The 27,830-nt window shown below is 42.5% G+C and overlaps 1 protein-coding gene across 3 annotated transcripts; it reads left to right on the top strand.

The window, feature by feature from the left end:
* Nucleotides 1-1,302: 1,302 nt before the first annotated feature.
* On the top strand, nucleotides 1,303-13,784 carry LOC105050722 (uncharacterized). 3 transcript variants are annotated; one of them, XM_010930849.3, is made up of 10 exons: nucleotides 1,303-1,737; nucleotides 2,308-2,422; nucleotides 8,228-8,338; nucleotides 8,527-8,699; nucleotides 8,793-9,119; nucleotides 9,214-9,339; nucleotides 9,788-10,603; nucleotides 10,689-11,394; nucleotides 11,511-11,604; nucleotides 13,724-13,784. In XM_010930849.3, the coding sequence occupies exons 1-8, from the start codon at nucleotides 1,456-1,458 to the stop codon at nucleotides 11,319-11,321; spliced, it is 2,583 nt and encodes an 860-aa protein (XP_010929151.2). In that variant the 5' UTR covers nucleotides 1,303-1,455; the 3' UTR covers nucleotides 11,322-11,394; nucleotides 11,511-11,604; nucleotides 13,724-13,784. The 3 variants fall into 3 exon arrangements, with proteins under 3 accessions (XP_010929151.2, XP_019708101.1, XP_073117800.1); XM_019852542.3 differs by lacking the exon at nucleotides 13,724-13,784 and adding an exon at nucleotides 12,138-13,076; XM_073261699.1 differs by lacking the exon at nucleotides 13,724-13,784 and having other exon boundaries at nucleotides 11,511-11,922.
* The last annotated feature ends 14,046 nt before the right edge of the window (nucleotides 13,785-27,830 follow it).

The following is a 27,830-nucleotide window of genomic DNA, read 5'->3' on the forward strand; positions in this document are numbered from 1 at the left end:
ACTGTTGGGATATATCGACTGACCCCCATACGCCGACTTACCCTCGGATCGGTCTGACCGACGACCGACCGACGCCCGACTCTACGACCGCACTGATCGATGACTGCCAATAGTAGCTGCCGATATTGTCCGACTGAAGGAGTGTCGGCCGAACCGACCCATGCTGTTCCCGACCAATCGAGCGGCCGAACCCATATTGCCGACTCACTATCGGGGGTGGCAGCCGACGTCCGACTTAAGCAAGACACTTGACCAGCCGACGGTGTCTCCGGGTCATCACCCGACATCCCACAACCAAATACCGACGTATGGTCGGTCGGCTTCCTCAAACGCCGTACGACTACTGAGGGCCACCGTCCTGACAAAGGCATGCGGCATAGCTACCCTGGAACATTGTCCTGCCGAAGACATGGGTTCGTTCTGACAATCCGCGGCGATTTGACAGACCACGGCGACTCTGACAGCCTCCGACGATTTGACAACTCCTCCCATTGTCTGCGTCATTAATGACGGCGCCATGCCACGCTCTACTATAAAACGGGGAAGGCAACAGCGCTGGAGGAGGTTCTTTCGAAACCCCTGAACTCCCCTTCTCCAGCTCTCTCTCTCTCATCGCTGAGCTTCTTGATTCTTTTCTACTGTTGCCTAGTCTCCTCTCTGACTTGACCGTCGAGGGTCCCTGTCGGAGATACCTCCGATCAGTGTGGACTTCTTGGCAGGCGCTCGCTCCCGACGATCAGACAATAAAGAATTGACCGCAACAGTTGGTATCACAGTTCCAATCCAGATACGAAGCCCATGCTGTGATAACCATTTACGTATCTGGTTCAGCAGTTTCTGCACCGAAGAAATAGGATAGAATGAAACTAGCTCTGGAACGTTTTTTATTAGGAAAAAAAAAACCCCTAAAAGTGTTAATGGACTAGGCCGGCCCAACTGGCCCAAAGATGTCACCGTAGAGTTTCGGCTGCATTCAGATCGATTCTTTAGCCCCCGTGGGAGATTCACCCCAAAAGAAGACAAACAGGCCACGGCGGTTGGTACCCGACGCCGCGTATATAATGACGTGAAAAACGTGATCTAAAGAATTTTTTATCATCATCACGCTAATTTCCAGCTGTCCAGCGAAAAATGCCCACCAGCCACATAGCGCCCAACCAGCTCCAGACAAATCAACGGCTCCGATCACTTCTTGACACACAACATCACCCACGGTCCATTCCCAGCCGTTGAATCGATCGAAATGTACAGCGGGCGCCCCCACCCAACCAAAGGGTATAGGGTTTATATCCACTCCCGATCGCCCCTTTTCCTTTCTCTCTCCCGGCCATGCGAGACTGAGCGCGAGAAGGAGCGAGGGCGCGCGCAAGAGAGAAAAAGAGAAGGACCTTTTGCCGATCGCCGAGCTCAAAACCCCGTCAAAACCTTAGGCTCGCCGATCCGACCTCGGTCCCGATGGCTGAAGGATTGGCAAAGGCGAAGAAGCCGGACGCCGCGGCGGCCTCGTCGCCGGGGAGGATTGAGTTCCATCCCGCAAGGAAGCCCTTCTCCTCCATCACCCTCGCCGGGGGGGATTTTCACCTCGAAACCCTAAAACCCAGCATGGATTCTCACTGGCAGGCGCCGAGCCCCGGCGGCCCTGCGGAGGCGTCGGGGAAGAAGAGATCGGACTGCGGGGAGTTCTACGAGCATGGATTGGATGCCGAGCTCCGCTTAACGATCACCTTCCGGAAAATCGTGAGTCCGGTCTTGGTTTTGATTTATGTTGGATTCCTTTTCGGAGTTTATTTACAGTGAAAGATTGGATTTTAGATTTCCCCTCTCAGAGTTTGGCTTTGATGTCCAGTCTGTATGGTTTTCTCGCTTCTGGTTTGCTGGAGTTCTGGATCTCTGTATTTTTTTGACGGTGATTCGGTTATTATATTTTATTTATTGGATTATCGGGGACAAGTTGCAGGATTTATCTGTTAACATTCTTTAATGTTGTTTTTCCTAAAATTGTTAACATTGCTTATAGCACGTGGCATTCAATTTTTCTTTTTATTGTAAGTTTGGGCATTTTCTTTCCCCATTTCGGATGATAGTTTTGATGTGTTTAATTAATGCTTCAAGTTGTTTGGGCATCAATTTGTTGGTTTTATTCATTCTTTTGAGAAAAATTAGTTCAATCGCTTTGGTAGTTTCCCTTTCCAGTAATCTATATATGCAGTCATGAGCTGATTATTTTGCATTTTTTTTCATGAAAATTATGTCTGGTCAGTCAATCTTTTTCTTTAGTAGATGACAAAAATCTGTGATATCTTGCAGGGTGCTGGTTTGCAGAATCTTGGAAACACTTGTTTTCTTAATTCGGTTCTCCAATGCTTGACATACACTGAACCTTTTGCTGCTTATTTGCAAAGCGGCAAACATAAATCTTCATGTAAGTATTATTTTTCCTTAATTTCTTCTGCTTTTGAGTTTGTTGTTTCTGTTGCAATACTTGCAATACTCCATACAATGCAGCTTGATCATGTCTTCTTAGTATCTATCCGATTCTTCTCACTGAAAGAAATTTTTCTTCTTTTTGACAAAAAAAAAAAAAAACGCTTAAGGAATTATATTATTTTTCAATTCTAATCATTATAGGTTTATTTGTGTCAATGCACCACAGGTAATGTTTAATTGGGTCTTAGAGAATCTTGGCGGCTGAAGTGGATAGTTGTAAATTGGATTTTGGATGGAAAAATAATAGCAATAGGTATACTTAAATTATCACGCAGGGAAAATTAGTAGAATGCACTAGAGGGGGCAAGGAGGACAAGCACTTGCACATTTCTTTTTTTTTTTTTTTTTTTTTTTTTTTTGAACGGTAAGGGGGGCAAAGGAGCCACCCATGCTTTATTAATCTATCAGAAGGTACATTAACATTCAGTTTAAACGTCATATGCATTTCTCAATGGTATAATAATAGCATGTTCAATTTTTAAGATAATTGACTAGTTGGTGGCAGATCGTGAGAGTGGATTGGATTCCTTGTTGAGGTTAGTATGCTGGGTCGATACACTTAAACAATCTGAACACTTTATAAGCACCTTCTGTGAAGTATCAAATCAATCATTAAATTTTTGTTCCGTTGTCTGGGCATGCTTATTCTGTATGTGAGCAAAACCCTAGAAAGCTTTGATATGTATCAATAATAAAGCAAAGGCTTTTTGGTCCTTTTCTATGTTCAAAAGCATTATGCTGACATTGCGACAGTATGTGTCAAGGCGGGGATGGGACTTTAGTCCCACATAGGAAGTTGAGTCGGGGACCCTTGCTTATAAGGAAAGGAGACCCTTCAGCTCCTTATGAGATGCCTTTTGGCCCGCAAAGCGGCCCAACGGAACAAAGCCGTGAGGGGATCCCACGGGGACACCCAAAGCAGACAATACTTCACATGTGGGTGGGGTTGTCTTACGCCCATCCTGGCTACGGGTGTATTCTCAGGAGCTGGATCCAACCTCATGAGCCTGGCTTGACCAACCGTAACACTGGTGGCCCATGCAGATCCCCCCAAAATATAGTGTCTTCTCGATAAAGATCCGAGCTGAAGGGTGAATTCATCCGAAGTAGGCTGCGGCTCCCTGACTGGGGGGGCTACTGTTGAGGCGGGGATGGAACTTTAGTTCCACATCGGACAGTTGAGTCAGGGATCCTTGCTTATAAGGAAAGGAGACCCTCCAGCCCCTTGTGGGACACCTTTTGGCCCGCAAAGCGGCCCAAAGGGACGAAACCGTGAGGGGATCCCACGGGGATGCCCAAAGTGGACAATACTTCATATGTAGGTGGGGCCACTTTACGCCCATCTCGAACTACGGGTGCATTCTTAGGAGCGGATCCGACCTCATGAGCTTGGTTTGACCAACCGCAACACTAGTGGCCTATGCAAGTCTCCCCAAAATACAGTGTCTTCTTGGTAAAGGTCCGAGCTAAAGGGCAAATTCGTTCGGAGTAGGCTGTGGCTTCCTGACTATGGGGGCTACTGTTGAGGCGGGGATGGGACTTTAGTCCCACATCAGACAGTTGAGTCAGGACCCTTACTTATAAGGAAAGGAGACCCTCCAATCCCCTGTGAGGCGTCTTTTGGCCCACAAAGCAGCCCAAAGGGACAAAGCTATGAGGGGACCTCATGGGGATACCCAAAGCAGACAATACTTCACATGCGGGTGGGGCCACCTTACGCCCATCCCAGGCTACGGGTGCGTTCTCAAGAGCCGGATCCGACCTCATGAGTCTGGCTTGACTGCCGCAACACTGGCGGCCCATGCAAGTCCTCCCAAAATACATTGTCTTCTCGATAAACGTCCGATCTGAGGGGCGAATTCATCCGGAGTATGCTGCGGCTCCCTAATTGGGGGGGCTACTATTGAGGTGGGGATAGCATTTTAATTCCACATGGACAGTTGAGTCAGGAACCCTTGCTTATAAGGAAAGGAGACCCTCCAGCCCCTTGTGAGGCATCTTTTGGCCTGCAAAGCGGCCCAAAAGGATAAAGCCGTGAGGAGACCCCACGAGGACGTCCAAAGCAGACACTACTTCACATGCAGGTGGGGCCGCCTTACGCCCATCCCGGCTATGGGTGCATTCTCAGGAGTCGATCCGACCTCATGAGTCTGGCTTGACCGACCGCAACACTGGTGGCCCATGTAGGCCCCTCAAAATATAGTGTCTTCTCGATAAAGGTCCGAGTTGAAGGGTGAATTCGTTTGGAGTAGGCTGCGGCTCCTTGATTGGGGGGGTTACTATTGAGGTGGGGATGGGACTTTAGTCCCACATCGGATAGTTGAGTCAGAGACCCTTGCTTATAAGGAAAGGAGATCCTCCAGTCCCTTATGAGGCACCTTTTGGCTCGCAAAGCGGTCCAAAGGAACAAAGCTGTGGGGGACCCCACGGGGATGTCCAAAGCGGACAATACTTCACATGCGGATGAGGCCGCCTTACGTCCATCCCGTGCTGCAAATGCGTTCTCAGGAGTCGAATCCGACCTCATGAGCCTGGCTTGACCGACCGCAACACTGGTGGCCTATGCATGTCCCTCAAAATACAATATCTTCTCGATAAAGGTTCGAGCTGAAGGGCGAATTTATTCGAAGTAGGCTGCGGCTCCCTGACTGGGGGGGGGCTACTGTTGAGGCAGGAATGGGATTTTAGTCCCACATCGGACAGTTGAATCAGGGACTCTTGCTTATAAGGAAAGGAGACCCTCCAGTCCCTTGTGAGGCGCCTTTTGGCCCGCAAAGCGGCCCAAAGGAAAAAAGCCCTGAGAGGACCCCACGGGACGTCCAAAGCGGACAATACTTCACATGCGAGTGGGACTGCCTTATGCCCATCCGGACTACCGGTGCATTCTCAGGAGCTGGATCTGACTTCGTGAGCTTGGCTTGACCGACCGAAACACTGGTAACCGCAATATAGTGCCTTCTCGGTAAAGATCCGAGCTGAAGGGCAAATTCGTTAGGAGTAGGCTGCGGTTTCCTGACTGGGGGGGCTACTGTTGAAGTGGAGATGGGACTTTAGTCCCACATCGGACAGTTGAGTCAGGAACCCTTGCTTATAAGGAAAGGAGACCCTCCAGCCTCTTGTGATGCGCCTTTTGGCCCGCAAAGCGGCCCAAAGGGACAAAGTTGTGAGGGGACCCCATGGGGACGCCCAAAGCAGGCAATACTTCACATGCGGGTGGAGCCGCCCTACGTCCATTCCAAGCTACAGGTGCGTTCTCAGGAGCCGGATCCGACCTCATGAGCCTGGCTTGACCCACCGCAATAGCATGCATTAAGAAAGTGTTGTTTTTGTGCTATATCAACTACAAATCAACCCTTTTTTATCCTTGAGTGTGGACATGATATAGCCAAATTAAAGTATAATCTTGATGATTAATGCGAGACTGTCAAAACTCTGATTATCTCATATGTTTCTTCTTGATCGTAGTCTCATTTGTATTTCTTTAGTATAAGTCAAAGGCCATAATAAGGGTTAAGTGGGTCTGCCATTGTAGGCTTAATACAACTAAATCAAGTCTAGGCAAGCAAATATTATGAGCACTAGTTGAACTTAATGCAGGTGGTTATGAGCTCATCAAACTTTGTTAGCCCGTGTTCATCATTCTTGTGGGCATCCTGGTAAGAATTTGATGTATAAAACAAATGAGTAGAGTTTTAATGAGTTAAATGCTTAGCATTTTGCCAATATGGTAATTATGAAAGGAATTGGAGTTGAGGGCTCAAAAGATGTCTAAACACTAAAATTGATTGCCTTTTTGAAAATTTTGATGAGCTTGGAAAATCTGTATGAGCTTTCTTTTTTCGAATGATAAAGATACTCCGATTTCTGCCATATGTTCACGACCTGATGACTTTCCATGTTTGGTGTCTTTGCATTGGAAGAACTTTTGATAAAAATGACCAAACATCTTAACCTATCAGAAGGAGGGTGCATGGTTTAGAGATTGCAGAAACCTAATGATTTGGTTTTAGTCTACCCTTAAACTGACTGATGATTGGGGCATCATATCTCAAGAGTACAACCTTTTGAAACATTTATAAATTCAACCATATGAAGCTCCTAGAATCTGCAGGGATGGTCTGGCAATAACATTTACTCATGAGCAGCTTAAGGATATGACACCTCATCTGGCAAGTCATTACAATCTTTGTTGATGAAGGTGTTCGCTTGTTTGCCTGATGCCCATGTCCATCTGCCTATACAATTGTTCACTTGTTGGCCAAATGCACTTGTCTATCTGGTTAAGAATTTTGACGGTGTGTCATCAGATACTGCATGTTCACTAGGAGCACCAAGGTTCTGTTTAATGATAAATGTATTTAATGATAAATAAGAAGCCAACGCATATTTGATAGAAAGGATAATAGGTGCAAGCTATTAGGTATTATAGGTGAAACCTAACAGTCTTTTAAATTAGCTAACAATAAATGAATTTGAGGTAGAATTGTATCATGCTAAAGATTGCATGTCATATCTGAGGCTTAGATGGTACTTGAGTAATTAATGGTATAATCTCTAAAGCCTCTGTTAAGTGAATGGAGCTGCAAGTCAGGTTTTAGAGGTCCTTTTGTTGTTCTGTTATGTGTCAGTTATATGCACTATTTTTCAACAGTAAGGTCATTGAGTGGACAACTAATCATAGGCCTCTTACTAGATAGTTGTTTAAGTGGTAGCTTGTTTTCCAGTGTAATATGAAAAAAAAAATTCACAGCAGTGAATTGCAAAATTGCCTTGTTTTTTTCCCCTGATTTTGTATTGTTTCTTGTAAATTCACTATAACTCTCCCCATAACTTGGAAGACTTACCTTTCTTGTGTACTGTTTCTGTGGTTTGGATTTTCTTATAAATTCCATATTCTACTAGCTCTTTGGCCATGCCATGTGACACAAGAGGATGGGTGCTTCATTCAACAATTTGTTGTTGATCACACTGATGCCATGAAGTGAACCAATCCCATTGTGCCAGCTGGCATGCCAATGGAGCCGGAAAAGCTTTTGGTGTCATGGTTGGGCTCTGCAAAAATCACTCCTACACATTGATAAGCACACCATATTTTGAGGGAATTAACAGGAGATGTCAAAGGAGAAATTGTAGTCGAGACAAAGGTAAAATGTCGAGCAAATATATATGGAATTGTGGTATTGGTTGAAGAAAGAAAAGAATGTCCTCCTCCCTGCTAGTCTTCCTCCAAACAAGCTTCTCTCTCTATCTTTCTCATATTAAAGATATTAGTTGATGAAATGTGGAGTTTAGATTAGATGGCACTCAGTATGATCATATTTGGAAAGGAAAATGAGATCTGATTGGATTTGCTGTTAATAAGTTAAAAAAAAAGGGGAAAACCTATCCAAATGACCAGCAACCTTGGATGATTTTGGGAACAAAAATTGACTGACATAATATTCCTTGAATATTGCTGAAATTTAGAATTGTCTTTTAAAAGAAAAAAATAGTCCAGATACAGGTTAGCTATGTCAGAATGTTTTTTCTGACTGATATTCTTAAGTAATGAAGCACAACATTGTCTGCAAATTGATGAAATGTCGTGATTATTGTTCTAATTTATGCAGTTAAAATAATACCTTTTATGCATGCAAGTGCATTCAATACGTAAACTGCACTTAGTACATGTTGAGTTCGTTGCTGCTATTGGTTATTGTCATTTTGTTTGCTAACTTCTAGTCGATATTTGTTTTTGTAGGCCATACTACTGGATTTTGTGCAATGTGCGCTCTTCAGAATCATGTCATGGTTGCTCTACAATCAACTGGGAAGATATTGTCACCTTCTCATATTGTCAAGAACTTGCGATGTATCCTCAATGCAGATTCCTCTTTTTCTTTTCTGTTTTTTTTTTTTTTTTTTAATGTAAGACAGCATCTTCTTAGACTTTGTTAAAATGTTGGAATGGATGGTTCATGAATGATAATTGGTATTGTAGTTCTTGACCTTTGCTGTTTACCTTGGTGTGAGAATTGAAATTCTTGACTACATCATCAGGCATATCTCGGAATTTTCGTAATTACAGACAAGAAGATGCACATGAGTACATGGTTAACTTGCTTGAGTCCATGCACAAATGCTGTTTGCCTTCTGGAGTCCCAAGTGAGTCTCGTAGTGCTTATGAAAAAAGTTTGGTCCATAAGATATTTGGGGGTCGTCTCAGGAGTCAGGTAACTTAGGGAGATACTTCTATAACAGATGCTTGCCAATGAAAACATTCTCTCAAATATGTTTATTGCTGAGCACTGTATAACGTGCTGCAGGTGAAATGCATGCAGTGTTCCTACTGTTCCAATAAGTTTGATCCCTTCTTAGATTTGAGTCTGGAAATAGTGAAGGCTGATTCTTTATGCAAGGCACTTGCACATTTCACTGCAGTGGAGCAGTTAGATGGAGGGGAGAGGCAGTACCAATGCCAAAGGTGCAAAGAAAAAGTTAGAGCCCTGAAGCAGCTTACTATTGATAAGGCCCCATATGTCCTCACAATTCATCTTAAGCGTTTTGGTTCTCATATTCCTGGACAAAAGATTAACAGACAAGTTGAGTTTGAGCCCACTCTAGACTTGAAACCGTTCATCAGTGATGCACATGTCAGTGTACACTTATTCTTTGGGCTTTCATCATCTTGAAAAATTCCATTACCTTTTCCTTGTTAACTATACAACTCTTCATCCATATTTGCAGGAAGGAAATTTAAAATATACTCTTTATGGTGTACTGGTACATGTGGGTTGGAGTATCCACTCTGGCCATTATTACTGTTATGTTCGTACTTCAAGTGGCATGTGGCATTCGCTTGATGATAACCAGGTGAGATCACGGACAACCTTCCATGTCATTATCTTATTTATGTAATTCTGTTGCTAATTCATTTATTGTTGTTTTCTTGTCTTTATGTTTGTATGCCTGGTGAATCCTTTGCAATCCATTCTGATTGAAATTTTAGATATTTGATTTTTTCCCTATAACCTTGCTCATATATCAGCACAGCTTACCACCAGATATAACAAAGTAAAAAAAAGAGAAGAGAAGGGAGAGGAATGAATTATATCCCATGTTCAATCAATTTTTGGAAGATCTAATGATGAAAAGTTTTTGGTCTTGGAATGGAATATTTGTAGGGGAAGAGAAATAATGGATGAAATGGGAAACCAACTTAGGTGTTATAAAGAATGAATCATGTCAATGGAAGTTTGTTGTATGTACATGTATAATTTTATATTTTTCTTAAGTGGGTTTTATGTTCATGTCATTGCAGGTCAGCCAAGTCAGTGAGAAGACTGTATTGGCACAGAAAGCCTACATGTTATTCTATGTCCGTGATAGAAGTTCTTCAATCAGGAGATCAGTCGATGTGGCTCACAAAGATAACCTTTCTGCTAATGGCCCTGTAAATAAACTATTTTCTCAGTCTGCTGTAACCTCAAATACTGCAGTTAAAAATTGTGGAGTTGAAAGAAAATTAAGCACTGCAGAGTGTATCTCTGCTGAAATTAAATCTGATGCTAATCACCAATCTGATTTTGTGGGTGGCATTTCATCAGATCACCCCTCACAGGAAGTAGTTTCTTCAGTGCAGAACTCACAAAATAGTGGCCAAGTGATGCCAAAAGATGCTTCAAATTTGCACAGAAATGGTGGTGTTATATCTGAGGGACTGCAGTTGCCAGATCCTAAAGAGCTGCCATTTTATAAAGATCCGAAGATGCCCATTGTAACATCCACTGAGGACCAGAAGTTGAATGAAGACTTAGCACAGCAAGCTTTGCTAAAGGACAATACTGTCACCACCACTAATCATGGAAGTGATACCTCCTTTATCCATGGTGTCCAATCAAATGATAGATTTCATCTTTCTAATGGTTGTAGGGCAGGCATGAAGTCAGATATCCTTACTGTGAAGCCGAGTGTCAATGCCTTCCCCAAAACTACTGAGAAACATACCAAGAAACTTCTCACAGAGAACAACATGATGGACAGCAAAAATAAGCCTTTTAATGTTCCCAACCAATCAAGTCCCATGAAACAGTCCATTCAGAAGGAGGTGTTTAGCAAAAAACACGTGGGGCAGCAGGTAGCATTGTTTCACTTTATGTTGCAGCTTCCATGATTGATTTGCTTGAATCAAGCTAAAGTTTTTCTTCTGTTTGTTCATCCAGGACACTGGCAGTGAGAATGAGAAGTACTCAAGCAACATTCCATGCCAGAATGATGAGGAAAACCTTCTTAAGCTGAGTGAACCTAGGTTGGTCAATCTTTCAACGCAACAAAGCACTTCAGATGCTTATGGTCGGAAGGAAGCTTTTGCGGAAACTGGCAGAGAACATTCAGTTGGTCAGTTCTACCAAACAGACAGGAAGCTGAGGAAGCTTGCAAAATGTTCATCAAAGGGCATGTATTTTGGATGCAAGCGACTATTTTTCACTTCTTTAAGCCTGCATAAAAGTAGAAAAGACAAGAGAAGCAGAAAACACCAGTTACGTTATAGAAACGCAACAAAAAATGGAGTCCTAGATGATCTTGGCACAAGTGAGCAAACAATGTCAACATCTCAGGCCATTAAAGTTGGTATGCATTCCAAGCATTCCCATAGAAAACGCCCCCATTCTAGTGCTATCAAAGATAATTATAGCCAGGGAGCAAATGATAATAGTTACTGTAATGGTGATTCTGCGGATGCTGATGGACAAATACAGGAGAGAAATGATAAAAATATTTCCATGCTTGCTGCATCAAAGCGAGTGAAAAGGTGTTTGAACTCTGCAGCAAATCAATGCAACTCGAGAGAATAAGATGCAAATGACAAAGGGCCACGTCAGTATGAATTTATGAGTCTGTTGATGAGGGGTTTGAAAGAAACTACTGGTGTGTATTTGACATGCTTTACGGGTTTTGCCATTCCTGTTTTGATTCCCTTCATTTTTATATTTTTTGCACTTGAATTGTAGCAAGCTAATCAAGGTCCACTTTCTTGTATGCAGTTACACGGTGGGATGACTTAGAATTGCCGAAGTCTGAGGCACAGGGACCAAAAAATTTAAGAAATAACAGCATTGGTTATGTGCTGGATAAATGGTGAGTTTCCTAACCATGCAGGATAAACAGTGAGCTAAGAATGATATCACAGAGTCCAAAAACTATGATTAACTAGTAACTTTATTGTCAGATATTATGTTGGCTGATCAGTCTTTAGGTGGTTGGTATATAATTACCTAGCCACACCCAATAATCTTTGGCATAGCCATTTTAAGTTGGTTCCCAGATTAGAAAGAGGGAATATAAAAATCTAGATGTGTTGATTTCAGTATTCATCCTGTAGATTGATTAAGCTTCCTTCAAACATTAAAAACTCAAATTCATTGATGTTGGAATCTTATGTCTAATTTCTGTGTACTATGAGGTTATTATTTATCATGAAATGGTCATGTTTTATATGATATATTATTACTATCACTGCATCATAAACTTGAGCCGCTGCCTGACTTTGGGAGTGAAAGTTATTTTAGTCAAAATGCAGAAGAATGTTATAAACTTGAACATTAACTAACAAACTGACTATATAAATGAACTGGTGAAGGTATAAACTGATCCCTTTTTTTTTTTTTCAGCTTGGCTATGCGAAAACCAGAATGTTTTAGGCAACATGCATAAATTACGGATTTTTAAGCCATGATTTTATGGTCCCACTACATTTTCTGGACCATTCAATTTACTCCAAAAAACCCACAACAAATGGGTGTCACTATGGAAAATGGATGTCATCTGTAAGTAGTTCTCAAAAATTGGAAGGATCCAAAGATTTAACACGAATTCTTGCTCTAATCTCAGACCCAAGTCTGTGACACAGTGGCTCATTTTGCTGGATATATTTGATAAGGGGGGTTTGAAGTGAATATAGTGGAAGCATAATCTTTCCATCACTGTTAAGAGTGATAGGGAACAAGTAAAATTGTATGAGCATCTTCAATTAAATCTGTTAAGGGCCTGATAATGATACAGGCTTAGATTTGCATTGAAGGGTCAAGCAAGGAAAAGAGAAGATAATACGGATAAAAGATGCACGAGAGTTCAAAAAGCTGCAAAGGACAACAGATGCAGTTTTCTGAAGGAATGAATGGCAAAGGGAGCATGCATAAAGTGAGCCACAAATTATTTTTATTGGTTTGGTGGTTTTTACCAATGAATATGCAGTTGCTGCAGATGGTTTTGTTGGATCATTTAAGACAGCTTTCTTGGTATTGTCTGAATGCAATTAGCTGTTACTACTTGAACAAACAGTGCGAACAAATAACTGGTGTTGCATGGATGTGGATGCAAGAGTTGGGTTAGAGTGCATTTGAGTGTCTGATTTGGCAAGAGCGTCAAGAGAGGTAAAAGAGCGTGGAAAGTTTTTATAATAGTGTAGTACATGAACTACTAAAATTATATATATTAATTCGAGAAATTGCTTCTCTTGTTGTAAAGTGCCCGTTGGTATTTAGTCAATTCATGTGACAAGATGGTGCTCGATTTCTACCTAGTATATTAAAATGTGGAATACTGATTTATATTGCCTTCGCAGACCTTAAAATTGGCCGCAAATAATAATCATGAAAAGCAAAAATCTTTGTTTGTTATAGTTTATTAAGACTAAAAGGCATGAGTGTTAAGAATTGTGAAAAAGGATGCAAGCATGGTGGTAATATGGTATCTTAAGCGTGGTTCTAAAAACTTAAAATTGCGTTGCATGGCTTCTGGACGGTATTAGGGATCAGAGCATATGTTACTCATCCATACTACAGTTGAAACCTCAAATCTTACAGGTTTTATGACATAACAGTTTTAAGTAACCAGGCACCGGAAATAACAAAAGCTTACTTCTAAGACAATTGTGGGATTTGATTGAGTGCTTTGTTGTACTCACTGTTGGAAGAGTTTTACTTTCCAACTATCTGACATGAGTCTCATACTTATCGGGCTCGGCGATATGATTTTCTTTCACGCTGTCGTGAAGTTCCAACCGTCATTGACACTGAATAGAGTATGTTTCCTGCTGCAGCCACTCAAAAATAATTTTAGATTCTGCATTCCACTGTCTAACCAATTATAAGGCCAGTTAACATTCCCTACCTCTAATAATCCATTTTTGGCGATTTCAGTGATCATTAGTTGTTCCAATTTGTTCTTCCTGCTGATTATGTCTGATAATTTTCAGGGATGAGGAGTATGACCGAGGGAAGGTGAGGAAGGTAAAGAAATGCAGACAATTTTTTGGGAGACCAAACCCATTCCAGGAGACTTGCTGGGTAAAAGCACAGCAGAAGATGAAGATGGACCAGACCAGATCTGGGAATCAACCATTCAGGATATGATGGCGAAAAAGAAAGGAGCAAATTGTTGTTATTGTAGCCCATGTTTTAGTGTTATAATTAATTCATGTTTTTGATTTTGTTTTTCTTTTGAAGAGCGGAATGAGCACCAGCCACCGAGACTTGCTATTTACTGACAACGAAGTTGAGAATAAACAACCTGTATGAGCTTTTTGTCCTTCTCCACTTCTGCATCACAGGCTCTGAGTACATGCGAACACGTTTCCTTCACTTATTGCTGGCTCAGTGTGCTGAAAACTTGCTTTCACCCATGCCTTACCAATCAAAAGCAGTGTCAAATTATGGGATTACCTTGGGTTATTTGGAAATAAAATCATTTTTTCAACTTATTTCATAATTCATTTCATGTTATCCGGAAAAGTTAGTACAAAGTTATTTTTGGAGATTCTAAATCTTTTTGCCCATTTGTTTCATCGATCAGAATAAAAATATTTTGGAAAAATAATAAGATACAATTATTTATTATGATTTATTCATTTTTGGTCAAAGGGAGACAAAATATCCAATTTAGAATTAATCGATGGGGTATTTGATTCGTGATCGAATTCGAAATTAGAATATTGGAATGAGAATTGGAATGACGGAATCTTCTGAAGCATTTTAGCTCATAATCGAAATAAGAATTGAATTGAAATCGAAATCAGTATCAAAATGGATACGTGGATTCATAGGGAAGAGTGAAAATTGAATTTTAAATAAGTTAGATCATTTTCATTCTGTTCTAGAATTAGGATAAGAATTTGTCCAACTAAACGGCTGGAATAGGGGTTATCTATTCTAAATTTCATTCCAACCTTTATTCCTCTCAACCAAAGGGCCCCAATTTTATTCACAGGGAATTTACTGATATGCCCACAAAGTTGGAGCCAGAAGATATATTGAGTTTGGGTCCATGAGAAATAAGACCGATAATTGGCCGCTTTTAATATTCATTTAATAAACAAATATACATATTTTAATAATAATCACTTATTGCTATTATTAAATGCCTCACGCCTTGCCTGTGAATCTCCTTCCTCCCTGAGTTTAGGCGCCTTACATCTCTCAGTTTTGCTGTTCTCTGTTTCTTCTCCCAAAATTCTGCCTCCAGACTTCACGCATATTTTCGAGATTGAAATCATATATGCCAGCAATGCCGGAGCTTTTAAAATTTAAATATGGTGACAAACAATAATTAAAAAAAAAAAATCATGAATACTTGCGTAGGCCTGCTGCTTGCACCATAATAGGCTAGGCCATTGCCCCTTGTTATTTCTCGAACTTGTGCAGCCACATTTGCTGAAGCACAGTGACGAAGCCGTCCGGTAGCCACATCACATTGTTCATCCAAAGAAGTGCATCCATCATAAGGTGTAATGCGTCATCGAACAAGCATGAGATACAACTTAGCTTATGGTGGAATCTGATCATTCCTCTTGTAGAAGATATCTTCTTCAACTAATAAATGTAGAAGTCAACCAATCTGCAGCTTGATTCTCTCTCTCCACACGCACGTGCACACGCACGCACATACATACATATATGGAGGGTGCAAGTTATATCTTTCGCACCAAAGAATAATTGATCTTTTTTAGTAGCATAAATCATTGGATCGCATTCTGCACAGCTTTCAAAAGATGACATTTGCTTCGTGATTTGTATTGATAGAAGGAAGGGAGAGATTGAAGGGCTTTGAAAGCTATGTAAAGTACAATCCAATAGTTGGTATTGCGAAAAAGGATCAACCATTCTTTTACACAAAAAATACTGTTAGAATTTGATGTCTCGAGATTCGATCCACATTGAGCTCACAGTGAGGTTTGCGATAAAAAATGGAGTCCAACGAGATCAAGATTACCCAAAATGGAGCTCGAACGGAGGAGATACAAGCTTTTGAAGTTGGCAGGCGGCGGAATGGGGCCCAGGTACGGCCAGCGCGCGGGTCAGGCACGCAGGGTGCGGCTCGGCATGGGGTGCGTAGCCCGGCCCATGCGCCCGGCATTGGCGCGGCCCAGGCCTAGGCGCCGCGCTCAGTGCCTGTACCTCGATCCATCATGGATCGAGTGGTCCATGGCCCAGCGTGTAGACCGCATGGGCATTTTTCATGCATTTCGCACGGTCCACGATACTATTTCATAGATCGATCGTGATCAGATGGCTCTGGGATGTCCCGATGATGATCCAACGGTATAGAAAGATTTTTGGGCTTGATTAAGAGTGTTAAACCTAATCTAATTGAGTTTTAAAGCCTTTAAAAGCCCCTGATCTGGTGAACAGTGGGTGTGGTGGTATTTTGGCTTAGTTTCTCACGAAAACAGTACCCATGACTTGGTTTTTCTCGTACAACGTGAAGATCAAAGACCCGAGTGAAGAGAGAGAGCCGCGTGACGCTGTGAGAGAAGGAGCAGCAGGCTACTGGACAGTGGATAGTGATCACTTCAGGGGTTCAGGGGGTCTTCCAAAAGAGAGAGAGCTTTTGTGAAGAAGAACTTTCTGTAAAGGAGAAATTGGGTGCACGAGGGTTGAGGGTGAGATCTCCTCTTGTAAATTTTTTTTTTCATAGTGAAGTTTGCATGTCCCATGGAGACGAGCTCTTTTGTGGCTAATCCACGTATTTTGATTGTTTTCTGTTTATTTCTTCTTTCTTCCCGCTGCATCGCGTAGTACCGAATAGGTCTTGGGAGGTGGTGTCCTGGCCAGACATCGACCCAACAAGTGGTATCAGAGCGAGGCAGTACAAGGATGCAGATTGCAGCGGTGGTGTGCAGACTGAAGATGGAGAAGAGAGGAACAATCAAGATGGAGATCAACAAATTTGATGGTAAGAGCAAATTCTCTTTGTGGCAGGCAAGGGTGAAGGACGTACTCATCCAACAAGGATTGATCGATGCCTCTTGTGCGATGAGAAGCCAACCACCATGGAGGTGCGGGATTGGAAACGGCTACAAATGCAGGCATTTTACTAGCTGCGGATGGCTGAGGAACAGAGCGTGCAGGAGCATCTAAGCCACTTCAGAAGATCCTCACCGACCTCTTCAATATTGGTGAGAATGTTGAGGAGAAGATCAGGACGCTGGTTTTGCTAACATCGCTTCTACCTTCGTATGAGTCCTTGGTGACTGTCCTTCTAGTAGACAAGAGCACCATCAAGATGGACGAGGTCACCACGACGATACTCCAGAATGATATTCTCAGAAGGGAGAATCCAGCTTTGAGCTCAGGTGGCGGTAGCTCAGCTTTGGTGGCTTCTGAAGTAGGAGGCGGCAGACGGAGCGACAGGAGATGCGACGAGGATGATCCAAGTCTAGGAGGGACTTGAGCAAAATCAGACGTTACCAGTGTGAAGAGTTGGGCATCTAGCCAGAGATTGCCCCCAACTCAAAAATCGGACGGTGGCTGTTGTAGCGACGGCCAGCAGCGATTCAGAGATAAATATTCTAGAGATATCTGATGATGTATCTACTTCTTCCCAGCAGTGGATATTAGATTCTGCATGCACTCATCATGTATGTTGCAGAGAGTAGCAGTTTGACTCATTGGAAACAGTGATGGCACTGTATATCTATCGGATGGATCGAGCTATGCGATCAGAGGCATCGGGATGGTCAGCTGGAGGACACATGATGGTGCAGTGAGGAGATTGGGAGAGGTCTGATACATATCCGATTTCAGACGGAATCTTATATCACTTAGCAGACTGAATTGGAGAGGCTACAGGACAGTAGCTGTTGGAGGAATCCTGAAGGTGCTATGCGGTGATAGGATTATGCTAGAGGGAAAGAAGGGAACAGAGGACATTATTACCTGACGGAAAGCCCAATGCAGGTGGAGCTTCAGGAATCAGATGGAGCCAGAGTGAGGTGGAGCTCCAGATGGAGGTGGATCGGAACGAGACAGGATACTCGGGAGGATGAGAGGCGACGTCGCAAGGTGAGATTTTTATTGCCGCAGGATGATGCCCCGAGTAGGTCCTAGATCAGGAGGAGCACAGTATACGATGGAGATGGGATCGAATGGCCTAGCTCAACTCTCATATTTGTCCATCCATGATCAGCAGGCGATTGCCCCAGGCATGGTGGTGAGGAGATCCAGAAGCTCTCAGAGTTAGGAGGAGGCTAAATATCGAGTCGAGATAAAGATTGTTAGGATTTTATGCCTCAAGATTCAATCTATATTGAGTCCACAGTGAGGTTCGCGATGAAAAACGAAGTCCAACGAGATCAAGATCACCCACAATGGAGCTCGAATGGAGAAGGTATGAGCTTTTGAAGTTAGCACGCAATCCGAGGTAGCGAAGGACCGCCGGTGGTCGATGACGAGCCGATGGAGCAGCGGCGGTGAGGCCGCAGGTGGCGGGACGCGACCCAGGCACGGCCAACGTGCGGGCCAGGCGCATAGGGCGCGGCCCGATGCGAGGCGCACGGCTCGAGCCCAGGCGCCAGTGCTGGCGCAGCCCAGGCTCAGGTGCCACCCCTGGGGCCTGTACCCCGGTCCACCATGGACCGGATGGTCTCCGGCCTAGTGCGTGGACCATGTGGGCGTTTCCCATGTATTTCGCACGATCTACAATACTATTTCATGGATCGATCATGATCAAATGGCTCTGGGACGTCCGGTGATGATCCAACGGTGCTGAAATGTTTTTGGGCTTGATTAAGAGTGTTAAACCTAATCTAATTGAGTTTTAAGGCCTTTAAAAGCCCCTGATCTGGTGAACAGTGGGTGTGGTGGTATTTTGACTTGGTTTCTCATGGGAACAGAACCCGTGACTTGATTTTTCTCATACGATGTGAAGATCAGAGACTCGGGTGAAGAGAAAGAGCCACATGACGCTGTGAGAGGAGCAGCAGGCTACTGGACAGCGGACAATGATCGCTTCAGGAGGTCTTCCAAGAGAGAGAGCTTTTGTGAGGGAGAATTTCTGTGAGGAGAAATTAGGTGTACGAGGGTTAAGAGTGAGATCTCCTCTTGTAAAATTTTTTTTTCATAGTGAAGTTTAAATGCCCCATGGAGGCGAGCCCTTTCATGGCTTGTTGAGTGGATGTCTGGCTGGATACCTCCTCTCAAGATCTTTTCGATACTGCACGATGCAACAAGAAGAAAGAAGAAACAAAACAAAAACAATCAAAATACGTGGATCACCACAAAAGGGCTCGCTTCCACGGAGAATGCAAACTTCACTATGAAAAAAAAATTTATAAAAAGAGATCTCATCCTCAACCCTCATACACTCAATTTCTCCCTCACAGGAAGTTCTCCCTCACAAAAGCTCTCTCTTGGAAGACCCTCTTGAACTCCTGAAGTGACCGCTGTCCGCTGTTCAGGAGCCTCCTGCTCCTTTCATAGCATACGGCTCTCTCTCTTCTTCACGGTTCCTATTCTCTGGTTTCCACGATCGTACGAAGCCAAAACAAGCCACCACTGCCTTCTCTGTTGAGGCACGGACCTTTTAAAAGCCTTAAACACAAACTAGATCATGATTAGGAGTCTTAAACCAATCCAAATAACTCCCAAGCCGTTGGATCAAGACTGCAAGCCACCCATGCCCTCCGATCACGCACCGATCTATTAAATAGTATCGTGGACCATGCAAAATACATGGAAAACGTCCATGCGATCCACAGACCCGACTGTGGACTACCCGATCCATGGTGGATCGAAAAAACTAGGCCCCAATGGCACTTGGGCCTGAGCCAGCCCGCGTGCGCTGTCCTGGGCTGCGCCCGCACCGGGCGCCTGGGCTCGGGCGGCGCCCCATGCGCACGCCTGGGCAACACACCCCGTGCCCGCGCCTAGGCCGCGCACCCCGCACCGGGCCGTGCCCTACACGCCTGGCCCATGCACTGGGCGGCATCCCCCGCTTGCGGCCGCTCCGCGTGCCCATCGACGGTCCTCCACCGCCTCAGGTTATGTGCCAACTTCAAAAGCACATATCTTCTTCATCCGAGCTCTATTTGGGGTGATCTTAGTCTTGTTGGACTCTATTTTTCACTGTGAACCTCGCTGTGGGCTCAATATGGATTGAATTTTGAGGTATCAAATCCTAACAATCTCATTTTGACTCGATATTCGGCCTCATCCTAACTCTAAGAGCTTTTGGATCTCCTCGCCCCCATGCCCTGGGGCAATCGCCTGCTAATCATGGATGGACAAATATGAAGTCGAGCCAGGCCGCTCGATCCCATCTCTATCGTATGCCATGCTCCTCTGACCTGAGATCTGCTCGGGGCATCATCTTGAGCAGTAGGAATCACATCTTGCAACGTCGCTCTCTCCTCTCGAGTCTCCTGTCTCGTACCCGATCCACCTCCACCTGGAGCTCCACCTCGCTCTAAGCTCTACCTGTCTCCCGAAGCTCCACCTCGCACTGGGCTCCTTGCCAGGTAATAATATGCTCTGCTTCCCTTCTTCCCCTCCAGCACAATCCTATTGCCGCGTAGCACCCTCAGGATTCCTCCATCAACTACCATCCTGTAGCCTCTCGAATCCAGTCTGCTAAGTGAGATAAGACTCCACCTGAAATCGGATATGTATTAGACCTCCCCCAATCTCCTCACTATACCATTATGTATCCTCCAGCTGACCATCTCGATGCCTCTGATCGCACAGCTTGATCCATCCGGTAGATATACAGAGCCCTCACTGTTCTCCAGGGAGTCAAACTGTTCCTCTCTGCAACATACATGATAGGTACATGCAGAATCTAATATCCACTACTGAAAAAAAGTAGATATCTCATCAGATTCTTTAGGACATCTCCATCTAAATCGCTACCGACGTCGCTACAGCAGTCACCGTCCGATTTTTGAGTTGTCCGCTGTCCCAGTAACATCTGATTTTGCTCAAGTCCCTCCTGGACTTGAACCGCCCTCATCGCGATCTCCTGTCGCTCTGTCTACCGCCTCCTATTTCTCTAGAAGCCACCAAAGCTGAGCTACCGCCACCTGAGCTCGAAGTCGGGTTCTCCCTTTTGAGAACCTCATTCTAGAGTATCGCCGCGGTGACCTCGTCCATCTTGATGGTGCTCTTCCTCAGTAGAAGAGTAGTCACCAAAGATTCGTACGAAGGTAGAAGTGACGCTAGCAAAATCAGTACCCTGATCTTCTCCTCAATATTCTTACCAACGTGAGGAGATGATGAGGATCTTCTGAAAGTGGCTTAGATGCTCCTGCATGCTGTCCCTCAGCCATCTGCAGCTGGTAAAACTACCTCCAGAGGAAAAGAGTATTGGTGAGAGACTTTGCCATGTACAACTCCTCGAGCTTCGACTACAGCACCGTCAAGGAAGTCTCGCTCGGCACATGGATCACCATCTCATCCACAAGTACATGCGGATGGTACTAACTGCCTACATCTGTAGTCATTTTCAATCCCATACCTTCATGATGGTTGGCTTCTTATCGCACAAGAGAGCATCGATCAACCCCTGTTGGATGAGCATGTCCTTCACTCTTACCTGCCACAAGGAGAAATTGCTCTTACCATCAAATTTATTGATTTTCATCTTGATTGATCCTGTCTTCTCCATATTCAGTCTTGCTCACCACCACTACAATCTGCGTCCTGGTATCACCTCGCTCTGATACCACTTATTGGATAGATGTCTAGTCAGGATACCACTCTCAAGATCTTTTCGGTACTGCGCGATGCAGTAGGAAGAAAGAAGAAATAAAACAAAAAAATCAAAATACGTGGATCAGCCATAAAAGGACTCGCCTCCACGGGGCATGCAAACTTCACTATGAAAAAAAAATTTTACAAGAAGAGATCTCACCCTCAACTCTCATGTACCCAATTTCTTCCTCACAGGAAGTTCTCTCTCACAAAAGCTCTCTCTCTTGGAAGACCCTCCTGAACCCCTGAAGTGATCGTTGTCCGCTGTCCAGGAGCCTTCTGCTCCTTCTCTTCACAGCGTACAGTTCTCTCTTTTCTTCACGATTCCTGTTCTCTGATTTTTGCGGCCGTATGAAGCCAAAAGAGCCACCACTGCCTTCTCTGTTGAGGCACAGGCCTTTTAAAGGCCTTAAAACATAAACTAGATCATGATTAGGAGTCCTAAACCAATCCAAATAACTCCCAAGCCATTGGATCAAGACCGCAAGCCATCCATGCCCTCCGATCACGTGTCGGTCCACGAATAGTATCATGGACCGCACGAAATGCGTGGAAAATGCCCATGCAATCCACAGACCCAACTGTGGACCATCGGATCCACAGTGGACTGGGAAAACCAAGCCCCAGCGGCGCCTGGGCCTAGGCCGCGCCAACGCCGGGCGCTTGGGCTCGGGCCGTGCCCTGCACACGCGCCTGGGCCGGGCCACATGCCCGTGCATGGGCCTCACACCCCGCGCCTGGGCCGGGCCGTGCCCTGCACGCGAGGCCCATGGGCTGCCGCCTACGGCCGCTCCGCTGGCCCGCCGGCGGTCCTTCGCCGCCTCGGGTTGCATGCTGACTTCAAAAACACGTATCTTCTCCGTCTGAGCTCCGTTTAGGTGATCTTAGTCTCGTTGGACTCCGTTTTTCGCCGCGAACCTCGCTGTGGGCTCAATATGGATCGAATCTCGAGGCGTCAAATCCTAACATGGTTGATCCATGTATTTTAATTGTTTTCAGTTTATTTCTTATTTCTTCTTACTGCATCGCGCAATACCGAAAAGGTCTTGAAAATTGGTGTCCTAGCCAGACATCCACCCAATAGGATACAACCTAATCTAGAGGAGATTGCATGAGCTTCTACAAACAAGACAGCGAGTAAAGATGGCAGAGCTGGAATCAGCACTGGACAGTGCTGAGAGATTTTGTGAAAAGGAAAGGGAGACATGCTGGTGGAGGGACATCCGCAAGGCTGGTCTTACAGCATGAGATGAAACAATATCTAGGTAAGGTACCCATTTTCAGCAAAACATGTAATCCTCTGTTGTCACTTTTTAGCACAATTTGCCTCGTTTTGAAGGAAAACCTAAGAGCCATTTGCTGGTACTAGGTAATAGTGCAGAAACATATCATGTGGCATTTTTTTGAAGCATTATGGATACATTATTGTGCTTTTTGGCGCCACCACAGTGGAGACGCAATGCTACAGAATTTTTCTTGTTGTGTCACAGTCACATTCAAAGGAAGCTCCTTTTTGCTGCGTCTCACTTTGGTTCAGATCCATGTTCTGGAAAGAGATCCTGTCTCATGGAGTGTTCTTGTCTCTGAGCTGCTTGGCCTTTTCTCCTTTCCACTTGATGCCATCCATCTTGGTTTCATCCACTGTAGTTGTCTTCCCCATTGAGTAGTTGTATCACAATCACAAAACTGCTCGCTTTGAGCTGTTTTTCCAAATGCATGCATCCATGGCAAGATGTCCTGCGGGCTGGGACTGCCCTCTCCTATCGGTCCATCTCAAAATGGACTGCAGTGCAGAACTTTCCTTTTGTTTCTTTTTTTCTTTCCCACCCTCTCCTCTCCGTCATCTTCATGATTCTTTCCTTTTTCTTTCTTTCTTTCTTTATGATAATTGGGCTCCATTGAGATTGTACGGATGAGTTCAACCTAAACATCGCCTTTGTCGTAGAGCCAAGCAGCGGGTGGGTATGAGCACCCCACAAACCAAATAGAACCATTTAACTGCACCACTGTGCTCTTAAACCGTTTGCATGTCACCAGCTGCACGAGAAATATGGACCAACCATTCCTAGATCCACCTCACAGGAATCCAGCATACAAAGTCCACCACATGATGCTGGTCCCAAACCAACTCAGCAGTGGTCCGCATATTGTCCTTGGTGTGCAAGTTATTAGGACACCCACCTATCTGCTGTTCTGTAACGCCAAAGAGTCCTTCGTGTTGGGTACCGAGGTGGATGCTCAAGAGTTGCGGTATATGTTTCCCAAAGATGGGCCTCTCTCCATGGTGCGACACGCATTAACGCATTTGTCAACATCATTGGCTTTCTGGCGTCCATTAAAAGTCATCGCAAGGTTGGCCTAGCTGAATCAAGCTTGATCCTAGGATGGTTTTCAGGGAAAATTGGAAAGGAATTAAAGAAAACTCCATTTGTAATATAGTCTGATATATATCTTACCTCTAAATTCAAATGGCAAAGGGATTCTCTTCACAATGGTACAAACTTTTGTTTTCTGGTGTTTTATTTGGTAATCTATTCTCTGTTAGGAAATCATAAGAAACATATAAAGAAACCCCCCAGAAAATGGTGAAGTTTATAAACTATATAGAATTACTAATGTTGATGACATAGCTCGAACATAACGATAATAAGGTGCGATTTTATAATACTAACAAGACAGATGTCCGAATTATATTGTACAGTATTAGTAATCTGAGGACAGCTTTCCCTTACATGACGACACTTAACAGGATGCATGACAGACACCTAACCAACCACGTAGCTTGTTCCATCAAGTTAAAGTAACCAAATTGAGTAGGGAAAGTACCTTACTTCCTCCCCATTGCATCAAAAAAAAAAAAGCGTCAATCATGTAACTAGATTTTGAAGATGCGCAATAGAGTAACGTGATTACAGAATTTTATAACAAAAGAATAATTATACATTTCTTGAGAAAGAACAGATTTTAATTTTATTTTTCCTAAAACTTGTCAAGTTTTCAGATCCCCTCAACCATAAGAGCATTTCTCAAATGGGATGGACCTGTATTCTACCTGCATTTGTTATCAATAGGGGTGCGTCGGCCAATGCAGTACGTTTTATGAACAAAATGTGCGCATATTTTGTCTTGATAGTCTAATAAAGTTCAAAAAGAAATACAAAAGTAACCCACTTTTGTAAAAGTTAAAAAGTAACATGGATTTTTTTCTGCAGAGTCTCCTCCTTTTTAACTACAGTGAGATGTTCACATCCTGAACTATTTTATCAAGACAAACTCATGATATTGTTCTATCTATGCTTGTTAAGTTCCAACTACTAATGGTGCAAAAGCCAACATATATAGGTGACCAGTGGTTACCTTAGCAAGTCAGTCTCCTTTTCTTTTTGGTGAATATAGTAGACTGAGTGCCCAACAGGGACAGGCTTTTGGATGCAATTCAGAAAGCTGCCATGGCTTTCTCAATGCTAGGTTTATGGATGTGTTGTAAAGAGGGTGTGGCTCAGCAAAGAAAAGAAGGAAAGTTGATTGTGATTGAAACAAGACAAGGATTAATACCCTGTTTATTTAAACAGGACAAGCACCTTTTGCTAAGGCTAAGTCTAGTCTAGAGCAGTCTCTGTCCTGATTAAGAAAGCTGGCCTACTCCAGACATTAAAAAAAAATGGTCTCTCTTTGCACGGAAGAGTAATTGTTGATCGCATGTAACTAATAGATATTTTTTTTCATTTCTCGTTTTCTCATACTTCATATAACATACACTGGAGATATTTACACACTAATTTTGTATTTTTCAAAAAAAATTTAATATTTTCTTTATCAGAACAGAGTATGAACCATGTGGCCCCACCTGAAAAGCATTGTGGTACCTAAATATATATTTATAAAGGTTCGACATATAAGCTGTTAAAGTTTGTCTGGTCTCAAAGGGGATGTTTGAACAGCTTTTCTAATTATACCTGATATCTTCCACCATTAAACTTAAAGATGGCTTTCTTCTACTCTATTTAAGCTCAAAAGAGGTTTGTATTTTTTTTTTTTTGCAAAAAAGTGAAAATGATTACTACATATTTTATTAGAGACAAAATGAGTAGAAAAAAATGGAGAAGGAAAAAACATAAAAATGAAAAGAGGAAGAAAGAAGATGAAAGGAAAAATAAAAAATAAAAAGACAAAAAAGCTCAACAATCCATGGACCACCTAGTTTCCCATGAAATATAAAATGCATCTAGAATGTTTACATTTACCCTATCTTTCTTGCAAAACGTTAAAGACAATTATCTTTCTTTGGTTCAGTGACAAATCAATAGCTATTTTAAGGTTAGCTAGCCTTCTCAACCATGTTTTCCTAGTTGGAATCTTATATGAGGTCCATTCAATTACTTTGTAGCTTTTGACCGGGAAAAGGCGGAATGTGCTAGTGTTTTCGTTATTCTTTTAGGATTATAATTTTGAAATCTCAAGTTTAATCTTTATCTCAAGCCATTAGGGAATGGAAGGTCTGAAAAGAGTTTATATATGTGACATTCTAGTACTTGTTATGCCAAAAGATATTCTATTTGGATTTGATGACTATTTTAATATTTTTTTATATTATGTTCCATAGTATCCTTTTCCCTAATGATCATGGATGATGATCTGAGCATTGTATTACTTTAGATATTTGAACTCTTCATTACTTGTTCTCAGTTATCAATTTATGCAACTCCAATGCTCCTAATGAACTCATAGCCTACACCCGGCCGATGTTGGTTGGACCAAATGTTGGAGGATTTAGAGTGCACCATCTTTTTTGTCAATTGTCAGCATAATGACCTAAAATCAAAAGCCCAACATAAGTACTATGTTAAATACAAGAAGGATTACTAGAATGCACAATAAATATTTTTCTTTGGAAACATACCTAGAGATGCCTAATTATGTGGGGGGAGAAAAATATTTATTAAGCTGCATGATGCTGGCTAACCTGATAACTTAGTTCCGAATCATCGTACAATACCTATTTTTACAAGTTACATCAATCCACTCTTGCTTTATTCAAAGCGGAACTTCCCATTCGAAACCTCTAAATCTCACTCATTTCTTCGACATTGGATCTAGTCCATTTCATTCCAACTATTTTTTATTTATTATTTTTTTATTTTATCTAAGATCTTAACTTTTCAATTCCAAGCTTGCGTGCAAAATCCTATTTATTGGAAAAAAATAATTTCATCTATACAACATTGCCCCAGAGGATAAATACACGTAGCACAAATTAAAGCAATAAAAGATCAAGGACATACTTGCAACACTATAATATATAATACAAATTTAAGCAATGTTCAAAGGCTCCACCTCCTGCCATTAATGCTGCTCTCATTCACCACCGCCTCTCTTAGAAATTTTTTTGGAGTTGATTTCTTTACGTATTTCACAGTGTCCATGATGCATTACAAGATAACCGCATTCGGAACCGACCTTTTGTCTTTTCACCTATTAAAAATATAAAACGACCTGTTTCCCGTACGTAAAAGCTTGGTTAATAAAAGTACCTTGGTCTCAGCGTAGCATTTCTTTTCGCAAAGCTATCGAAATCTTTTAAAAGTTTATGCTCACACGGCGTGTCCGTGCTCTAAACCCTCCACGTCCATGCGACGGTGCTGAGAAAAAGAAGCGCATATTTTGCTATAATAGGATGTTTGATCGGAAAGATGGAGGCTTGGAATTAAAATCGAAATAGATAATTTTTATTTTAATTATTTAATTAAAAAAATTATTTTAATTTTAATTTTAAATAAAATAAAAATATTTAATTTATATAAAATTTAATTTTTATTTTTTTATAAATTTTAATTTTAATTTTAATTTCGATCATGAATCAAATATTTCGGAAGATTTGATCATTCCGATTTCAATTTCAAGCTATTTCAATTTTCATTTCTATTCTGATTCTGATTGCGAAACAAACACCCCTGAACTCTTGAAATGGAGAGATATAAATATGGACGGCTCGTGCGCTGTCCAAATTTGACTTAAATTCAACGTCAAGTTGAATTCAAATTTGATCCGATATGATTATTATCAAATTCAAATAATTTAAATTTTTTGGATTAACTCGAATAAGTCAAAAATATATAAATTTATTCAAATTTATATATTTAATAATATTATTTTTATTTATAATATATATTAATATATATTATTAGTAGATTAAAGTTCGAATTCGAACTCAACTATGACTTAATTAATATTTGAGTCGAATCGAATCGGATCGATTCGATATTAAGTATTGTATTTTTTCATCGAGTTAAGTTTAATATTGTAATATTAAAAATCGATCGTTCTCGAATCTAATTTCAC

The sequence above is a fragment of the Elaeis guineensis genome, chromosome 8 (genome assembly GCF_000442705.2).
Source record: "Elaeis guineensis isolate ETL-2024a chromosome 8, EG11, whole genome shotgun sequence".
Classification (NCBI taxonomy): Eukaryota; Viridiplantae; Streptophyta; class Magnoliopsida; order Arecales; family Arecaceae; genus Elaeis; species Elaeis guineensis.

Coding starts and splice junctions, on each gene's coding strand:
- LOC105050722 (XM_010930849.3), top strand. CDS start 1,456: ATGGCTGAAGGATTGGCAAAGGCGAAGAAGCCGGACGCCGCGGCGGCC. Junction 8,700..8,792: donor GGGGTCGTCTCAGGAGTCAG/GTAACTTAGGGA, acceptor AACGTGCTGCAG/GTGAAATGCATGCAGTGTTC. Junction 9,340..9,787: donor ATTCGCTTGATGATAACCAG/GTGAGATCACGG, acceptor ATGTCATTGCAG/GTCAGCCAAGTCAGTGAGAA.